The 10,000-nt window shown below is 42.6% G+C and overlaps 1 protein-coding gene across 3 annotated transcripts in view; it reads left to right on the forward strand.

Annotated features, from left to right (window-relative positions):
* Nucleotides 1-2,650: 2,650 nt before the first annotated feature.
* c1qtnf12 (C1q and TNF related 12) overlaps nt 2,651-10,000 on the forward strand; it is a 24,788-nt gene continuing 17,438 nt past the window's right edge. For all 3 annotated transcript variants that reach the window (XM_031567895.2, XM_031567896.2, XM_031567897.2), the window contains exon 1: nt 2,651-2,920. In XM_031567895.2, the coding sequence (XP_031423755.1) occupies nt 2,732-2,920 (189 nt within the window). In that variant the 5' untranslated portion in view covers nt 2,651-2,731. The remainder of the gene's footprint in view (nt 2,921-10,000) is intronic.

Below are 10,000 nucleotides of genomic sequence, written 5' to 3' on the forward strand. Positions count from 1 at the left end.
TACATACGTACATAATAATATATAATATATACTTGTAACACAGTAATACATCAGACGTTTCCTTTTTAAAGGTATACTTATATATAAATATATATTTATGCACATATTACCTTGAAAGACACACATTCTGTTTTTAGAAATCTTATATTGTACTAGCTTTATCGAGCTTTTAACTGTTGAATATTTTATATATTATATATGTACGATATGTAAATATCTTTTGTGTGTTGATAAAATGATGTTTGTTATGCTGTTTTGTCTTTATTATGTTCCTGCTTTAAGAATGAAAGTACATTTTTAATTGACCAATTTCCAATTTGACAGAATCAAATATTTCTATGACTGATGTAAAGGCTCATATGATGGCAATGAACAGTGATGTTAAGGATGTTAATTAAGTAATTAACTACTACTTTATTACTTAATTCAGAGAGGATTGTATGCCGGTGTGTGTGTGTGTGTGTGTGTGCATGTGTGTGTGTGTGTGCTTCACGAGACTGATGGTAAAATTGCCTCTAAAGGTTGACCTTAGAACGAATGCTAAACATGGTCGTAATCCAAACAAATTGTCAAGCAAAACAATTTTGTACATTCGGCAGTGCCAGGGCTGGTAGTGTCAGATTAAAGTCCATTATTGGAAAAAGTTCTTCTGACCACAGCATACCCCCCGACCCCCCGACCCCCGACCCCCGACCTCCATCTCGAGTCCACGCTTCAGCCGGGGAATCCTGCAGCACCAACACCTACCAGCAGAGGGCACTGTATCATTTTTTACCTCACAGCAGCATCTCAAGTTTTCTAGTGGCTGGTTCACACACACACACACACACACACACACACACACACACACACACACACACACACACACACACAGATGACTTTAACTGGATAGCCAGCAGTGGCTCTGGGCTAACATGTCTGTGCTTAATGGACTACATGAATAGATAGATAGATAGATAGATAGATAGACAGAGAGATAGATAGATAGATAGATAGATAGATACATACATACATACATACATACATACATACATACATACATACATACATGCATGCATGCATACATACATACATACATACATACATACATACATACATACATACATACATACATACATACATACATACATACATACATACATACATACATACATACATACATAGATAGATAGATAGATAGATAGGTAGGTAGAGTATAGTTATGTTTCTGAAAGAGAGAAAAAGAGGGTATATTTGTGTGTGTGAGAGAGAGAGAGAGAGAAGGAGGAATGTTGTGGTCCCTCTTGTGGTGCCTTCCTCCTCTCCCTCCCTCTCTCTCCTCCTCTCCCTCTCTCTTCCTCTCTCTCCCTCTTTTCTCCTCCCCCCAGTTCTGCTGTTTATCCGCTAAGGGACTGCCCCCTCCTCACACCCCCACAGGAGACGACTTTCACTAATGAGTGTACCCTCACACACACACACACACACACACACACACACACACACACACACATGCACAGCGGGGCAGAGAGCTCTCTCACACCCCTCCCTAACACTAGCGCACTCCCTACACACACACTTCACCCCAGGAGCAGCGCGGGAGCAGACAGCTCTGAAACACACACACACTTTCGTCTCTGGTGGAATTCTCTGCAGTGGAATCTGGGAGAGTGTGTGTGTGAGTGTGTGTGTGAGTGTGTGTGCATCAGGAAACTCCCAGTGGAATCTTCTAGGGATTCTTTTCCATTCCGCTCTGAGACGCCGCAGCTGCCGGAGCAGCAGAACAGCGCTCCTCTGGAACCTCCTCTGGAACAGCGCTCCTCTGGAACCTCCTCTGGAACAGCGCTCTTCTGGAACCTCCTCCTGCCCAGACACCGCTCCTATCTCTCTGCTCCTCTCCTGTCTCTCTGCTCCGCTCCTCTGTCTCGTCTCTCCTGTCTGTGTCTCTCGCTGGTTGTCAGGACTACTACTGAACCCCCTGCGAGTTGCTGCTCGCCACCTGGACCTGTCACTCATCACCTGGACCTGTCACTGATCACCTATTGATCACCTGGACCTGTCATTGATCACCTGTCATCGATCACCTGGACATGTCACTCATCACCTGTCATTGATCACCTGGACCTGTCATCGATCACCTGGACCTGTTTCTGATCACCTGTCATTAGCCACCTATCGATCACCTGGACCTTCGGCTCGCCACCTGGACTGGCTCTACAAACTGGTTGTCTAGTAGTGGTGGTGTACATGCTGATTGTGTGTGCTGGTGTGTGTGCTGGTCGTGTGGCGTGGGTGTGATGGGCATGTGTGCTGGTGTGTGGGCTGGTCTTGTGGTTGTGTGTGCATGCTGATTGTGCGCTGGTCTTGTGGCGTGTGTTTGCTGCGCGTGTGGCGTGTGTGTGCTGGTCTTGTGGCGTGTGTGTGCTGGTCTTGTGGCGTGTGTGCTGGTCGTGTGGCGTGTGTGTGCTGGTCGTGTGGCGTGTGTGTGCTGGTCGTGTGGCGTGTGTGTGCTGGGCGTGTGTGCTGGTCGTGTGGCGTGTGTGTGCTGGTTGTGTGGCGTGTGTGTGCTGGGCGTGTGTGCTGGTGTGTGTGCTGGTCTTGTGGCGTGTGTGTGCTGGGCCTGTGCGTGTGTGTGCTGGTCTTGTGGCGTGTGTGTGCTGGGCGTGTGTGTGCTGGTGTGTGTGCTGGTGTGTGTGCTGGTCGTGTGGCGTGTGTGTGCGGGGCGTGTGTGTGTGTGCTGGTGTGTGTGGCATCAATGCACTGGTCCGGTGGGGGGATGTGCTGGATGTTGGTGCTGCTGCTGGTCTCGGTGTTGGGGGGGCAGTGCCAGTTGTGTGCGGGGGGGCGGGCCAAAGGTCGCAGGAGGCAGAAAGACACCCGTGCCCAGATCACCGAGCTGCTGAACACCACCCTCGCTGGCACAGAGGAGCGCGGGCACAGGAAGGTAAGACACTCAGTGCCAACACACACTCACAAACACATAGCCACACAAATAAACACACTTACACACGCTTACAAACACACACACACACACACACACAGACATATGCAGGTTTGGTTGTGGCAGGGAAGGGTTTAGAGATGGTCTGTGCAGTCAGACACAGGGCCTCTCAGTAGGATGGGGTGAAGGGGGGGGGGGGGGGGGTAGTACACACACACACACATCAGCCAGTTAATTTCCACTCATACATTTACACACACACTTTGAGACACTACTGGCTGCAGTTCATGACAAAAATATTGAAGGCCCAGTCCTTTAGTTTACTATGGATAAATGATCTTTAGTTTACTATGGATAAATGATCTTTAGCAGCATCAGTCCCATTTCAGGTAGGGGCTTAAAGGAACATGCAGCACTGAGAGCAGGCGTTGGGGGGAGGAGAGATTAAAAACTCACGTGGGTTGCCAACTTGAGGTTGCCAGGTTGAGGACACTGAACCTACATGAACAAGCACAAGAGAAGCGCAACATTAAACTGTGACAATGGCAAGCGACGACAAGTTCTTCACTGTCCAGCTGATGTGTCCAATGTTTTTGTTGTTTGCAAAGTGCTAGATGCATGGCTAGGTACGATAGCCAAACACACACACACTATGTACGGTAGCCAAACACACACACACTATGTACGGTAGCCAAACACACAAACACACACACACACACACACACTATGTATGGTAGCCAAAGCCACGTCTGTGAACTTAACTAGAAAACAGGGTCCACTGCTCCAAAAATACACACTCTGTCATAGCCATAACAAACAGATGAGGATTATATCATTTTACAGATTTAGGAGTAGTAGCCTACTGTTCTTCCTTGTTGCAGCAGATGCTAAATGTCATATGTCATAGCTAAATGGAAAATGCCATAATCATGTACACAGAAAAGTGCAGATTGTTTCACTAAAGTATCTACCTATCAAATTTGACCACATCCATTGTTTCACTCACAAAGTTGAGAAAACTCTTCTACAACCAGGTTATGGTTTCTATGAGATAAGTTAGATAGATCGCTAGAAGCTAGGGATGGGCATGAGTAGTGTTACTTAATTTGGACGTAGTATTTGTTTAACCTACAGAGTAATCGCATTCGTAAATTGAGTAAAATTAAAGTCAAACTTGCAGTTTCTGTCACGCTAGTCGTTGCCGAGATAGTGAACAACCATGGCCCATCCGCTCCTCCAGAGTGACTGATAGCAGTTAACGTTAGCATGTGTTAGCGTGTGTTAGCATGATGGCGTGGCCTCCAGTGACTGATAGCAGTTAACGTTAGCATGTGTTAGCATGTGTTAACATGATGGCGTGGCCTCCAGAGTGACTGATAGCAGTTAACGTTAGCATGTGTTAGCATGTGTTAACATGATGGCGTGGCCTCCAGAGTGACTGATAGCAGTTAACGTTAGCATGTGTTAGCATGTGTTAGCATGATGGCGTGGCCTCCAGTGTTTCTGATAGCAGTTAATGTTAGCATGTGTTAGCATGTGTTAGCATGATGGCGTGGCCACCAGTGTTTCTGATAGCAGTTAATGTTAGCATGTGTTAGCATGATGGCGTGGCCTCCATTGTTTCTGATAGAAGTTAATGTTAGTATGTGTTAGCATGTGTTAGCATGATGGTGTTACCCAGCTGTAGTTGGATCACTTCATCGGCTGTGTGTCTCAAATACTTGCTGCCTTGATAACCCGGCAGCACACAGACCTCAGAGCTACCCTAACAGTAGCCATGATAAATTAGTAAAAGCTAGCTAACCTTAGCTGAAGCGCAGTGCTTGCGCAGTGCTTACCTCTCCATCGTACTGGGCTTTAATCCGTCTCTATCATTCACACGCATCTCCAATATTTGCCTGCGCTTTACCGCAGCTCTGGTGAAGGAGCTGGTGAGAAGGATACCGAGGTGTTTTAAGTCCGGTAGAATCAAGCGTTTGTTTGTTTGCTTCCTGCCATTTTGCTTCATATCTGGCAACCCGGGGTGTCTTAATAGTACTGGGAAATGGGCAGTGGGTGGAATTACACAAACAAAAACAAAAACAGACAAACAAACAAACAACAACATTTCAGAGGAGAACGTACTGGGTGTAGTATTGTATTGCCAGTATTTCAACATGGTCATTATGGTAATTTCCTGATTTAGCACAGTAAATATATTACATATCGGTCTTTTAATATCTACAGTGGCCTAGTGTTGATTTAGCACAGTAAATATATTACATATCAGTCTTTTAATATCTACAGTCCCATGATGTTGATTTAACACAGTAAATATATTACATATTGGTCCTTCAATATCTAAAGGAAATAGGAAGCCAGTGATTGTGTGTGTGAGTCTGCATAGGTGTGTGTGTGTGTGTGTGTGTGTGTGTGTGTGTGATTGTGTGTGTGAGTCTGCATAGGTGTGTGTGTGTGTGTGTTTGATTGTGTGTGTTAGTCTGCATATGTGTTCATATCTGTGACTTTGTGTACACAGGTGTGTGTCGAGGTGTCTTTTCAGATGTGTATGTGCGTGTGCGTTTGCGCTTGTGTGTGTGTGTGTGTGTGTGTGTATGTGTATGTGTATTTATCTTTTTATATATGCATGTGTGTACACATTCCTGTGCATGTGTGTGTGCATGCATGTGCATGCTTGTGTGTGTGAGTGTGCGTGTCTGTGTGTGTGTGTGTGTGTGTGTGAGTGTGCGTGTCTGTGTGTGTGTGTGTGTGTGTGTGTGTGTGGTAGGCGTGTCTGGGGCTCTAGGAGCTTTGTTTGAGGTCAGTCTAGTCTGGCATGATGGCGTGGGCTGGAAGGGTGACATCACCAGCCTGTGGGTCAACATTCTTGCTTCAGATTCAGATCCACACCTCCCTCCCGTCACACACACACACATTCACACACACACACACACACACACACACACACACACACACACACACACACACACACACACACACTCACAACTTTCTCCTGTCATACACACACACACACACACACTCTGACTGATGGCACAGGGCTCTCTCTCTCTGTATCTCTCTCACACACACACACACACACACACACACACACACACACACACACACACACACACACATTCTTCAGAGACTCCCCCACGCCCTCTTTCCTCAGCCCTCCAAGACTAAAAGCAAACATCCCGTCGCCTGAACAGGTACAAGTGTTCCCAGTACAAACACACCTCTCTTTCGGCAGGGGTGTGTGTGTGTGTGTGTGCGTCTGAGTGGGACTTAGACTGTGCGTGTGTATGAGAGAGAGAGAGTTTACGTGTGTGTGTGAGGGCTTGTAAAGAGAAGAATTTTGGGATGGGTAGGAGATGCATCAGCGTGTCAGTTCTTATAAAATATTTAGTGTATGTGTGTGTGTATGCGCGTGTGTGTGTGCATGTGTGTGCATGTATGTGTGTGTGTATGTGTATGTGTGCGTGTGTGTGTGTATGTGTGTGGGTGTGTGTGTATGTATGTGTGTGTACTTTTGTAAAAGCATGTATGTGTTCTTGACTTTTGTATGTATATATAATCTGTGTTTCTTTTTTCATGGCTCTTGTCATTTAACAAAATAAAATCAAGATACATTGAGTGTGCGCTTATTTATAAATAAAGCAATAGAGTAGTGTACCTCATGATAGAGTAACATACCTCATGATAGAGTAACATGATAGAGTAACATACCTCATGATAGAGTAACATGATAGAGTAACATACCTCATGATAGAGTACCTCATGATAGAGTAACGTACCTCATGATAGAGTACCTCATGATTAGGGATGGGTATCATTTGGTTTTTATCCGATACCGGTACATAACCGATACTTTTAAAACGATACCGGTGCTTTTATATAAAAAAATGACGATTGACGACATTTAGAAAAGGCTTTTTTTATTGCCAAATATATGAACTGTTTAAAGTAGATTATATATATAAATAAATACAAAACACTTTTTAACTTAAAACTTAAATAATATATGAACTGTTTAGACTATACTTAAATAAATACAAATAAATACAAAACACACACACTACAGCTTCAATACTTTCTTTTGTACAATTCTTTTGTAGAAATATCAGCATATTTGCCTTCTCCGGCAAAATGCGACACCTTTCCTGACTAATCGCATGACCTGCACAGGAGAAGAAAACCCTCTCCGATGGTGTCGATGAGGCCTGTACACACAGATACGTAGGGATGGGTATCGTTTGGGTTTTTCCGATACCGGTGCTAAACCGATACTTTTAAAACGATACCGGTGCCTGAACCGATTGACGACATTAAAGAAAGGCTTTTTTTATTGAACAATATATTAACTGTTTAAAGTATATTATAAATATAAATACATACAACACACTTGGCTTCAAACTACAGCTTCAAACTTTTTAACTTCAAACTATGAACATTATATTAACTGTAAACAACGGTTTATAGTATACTTAAATAAATATAAATAAATACAAAAAACAGCTTCAAACTTCTTTTGCAAAAATATGAGCATATTTGCCTTTGGAGTCAAAAATGTATTATTTTGTTTGCATTAATTTCATGAAATTTCACCATTTTATGATTTGTTTATACCTATCTTTTCTATCTTGTTTATAGTTAATCTTGTTACTTGAACACACTGAGTACGAGAAAATGTGTACTGCCCCTTTAAGAGACTACCGTAGGCTAAGTGTAGCTGTCATCATATTTTTCAGTCTTCGGTTGCTGATTTGCCGTTGACTCTTGCCTTCTTTCCCCTCTTTTCACGCAATTGTTTTGTTGCATTTGCTGCACGTCGCGATGTTTGAATATTTTTGTGCGAAATACAGCCACACTTTTGACCGTTTACCTTTCGGTATTTTCTCTGTTAAAAGGTTGATGGCTAGTTCTGTTTGTGCTTGCTCTGTGAAATGCTGCATGCTCTTCACTGTCATAAGACTGTTGCTATGAAAACACCAATGAGCGAGAGCGACACAGGAAAAAGTTTACATTGGGAGCTGGGGCAGTTTTACATGTGCCCCGCGGAATCTGCCTAGCAACCGTGTTCAATTGGTTCAGGCACCGAAATGAAGCACCGAAATCTGCGTTGCATTTCGGTCCGGGTAGGTACCGGTTGTATTGGGACCAGTTCCATATTGGTACCGGTTCTCGGTACCCAACCCTACTCATGATAGAGTAACATACCTCATGATAGAGTAACATACCTCATGATAGAGTAACATACCTCATGATAGAGTAACATACCTCATGATAGAGTAACATGATAGAGTAACATACCTCATGATAGAGTAACATACCTCATGATAGAGTAACGTACCTCATGATAGAGTAACATACCTCATGATAGAGTAACGTGATAGAGTAACATACCTCATGATAGAGTAACATACCTCATGATAGAGTAACATACCTCATGATAGAGTAACATGATAGAGTAACATACCTCATGATAGAGTACCTCATGATAGAGTAACGTACCTCATGATAGAGTAACATACCTCATGATAGAGTAACATACCTCATGATAGAGTAACATGATAGAGTAACATACCTCATGATAGAGTAACATACCTCATGATAGAGTAACGTACCTCATGATAGAGTAACATACCTCATGATAGAGTAACGTGATAGAGTAACATACCTCATGATAGAGTAACATACCTCATGATAGAGTAACATGATAGAGTAACATACCTCATGATAGAGTAACATGATAGAGTAACATACCTCATGATAGAGTAACATACCTCATGATAGAGTAACGTACCTCATGATAGAGTAACATACCTCATGATAGAGTAACGTGATAGAGTAACATACCTCATGATAGAGTACCTCATGATAGAGTAACATACCTCATGATAGAGTACCTCATGATAGAGTAACATGATAGAGTAACATACCTCATGATAGAGTAACATACCTCATGATAGAGTACCTCATGATAGAGTAACGTACCTCATGATAGAGTAACATACCTCATGATAGAGTAACATGATAGAGTAACATGATAGAGTAACATACCTCATGATAGAGTAACGTACCTCATGATAGAGTAACATACCTCATGATAGAGTACCTCATGATAGAGTAACATACCTCATGATAGAGTAACATACCTCATGATAGAGTAACATACCTCATGATAGTGTAACATACCTCATGATAGAGTAACATGATAGAGTAACATACCTCATGATAGAGTACCTCATGATAGAGTAACATACCTCATGATAGAGTAACATGATAGAGTAACATACCTCATGATAGAGTAACATACCTCATGATAGAGTACCTCATGATAGAGTAACATACCTCATGATAGAGTACCTCATGATAGAGTAACATGATAGAGTAACATACCTCATGATAGAGTAACATACCTCATGATAGAGTAACATACCTCATGATAGAGTACCTCATGATAGAGTAACATGATAGAGTAACATACCTTATGATAGAGTACCTCATGATAGAGTAACATGATAGAGTAACATACCTCATGATAGAGTAACATGATAGAGTAACATACCTCATGATAGAGTACCTCATGATAGAGTAACATACCTCATGATAGAGTAACATGATAGAGTAACATACCTCATGATAGAGTACCTCATGATAGAGTAACATACCTCATGATAGAGTAACATGATAGAGTAACATACCTCATGATAGAGTACCTCATGATAGAGTACCTCATGATAGACTAACATACCTCATGATAGAGTAACATACCTCATGATAGAGTAACGCACCTCATGATGGAGTGAGATGAAAGGTTCCAGTCAGTAGTTGTCCTCTAACTGTTCACCTTATGAAAGGTTCCAGTCACTGCTGTGTGTAAAACCCTTTGCACATTGACCAAATCTAAGGGAGAGAAGACACAGTTATTTTGTGTGCTAAATTGATCACTATGTCAATTAACATTGATCAACAAATGAAACTTTAGTGGTGGACCTACTGTGAAATGGATACACGTAAGTCTTATTTCTAGACGTGGTGGCAACACATGAATTGTAAGACATTCCTTTGTCTGCCTCCTGTCTGAGGAGATTCCCAGGT

This window comes from Clupea harengus, chromosome 5 (genome assembly GCF_900700415.2).
Source record: "Clupea harengus chromosome 5, Ch_v2.0.2, whole genome shotgun sequence".
NCBI classification, from domain to species: domain Eukaryota; kingdom Metazoa; phylum Chordata; class Actinopteri; order Clupeiformes; family Clupeidae; genus Clupea; species Clupea harengus.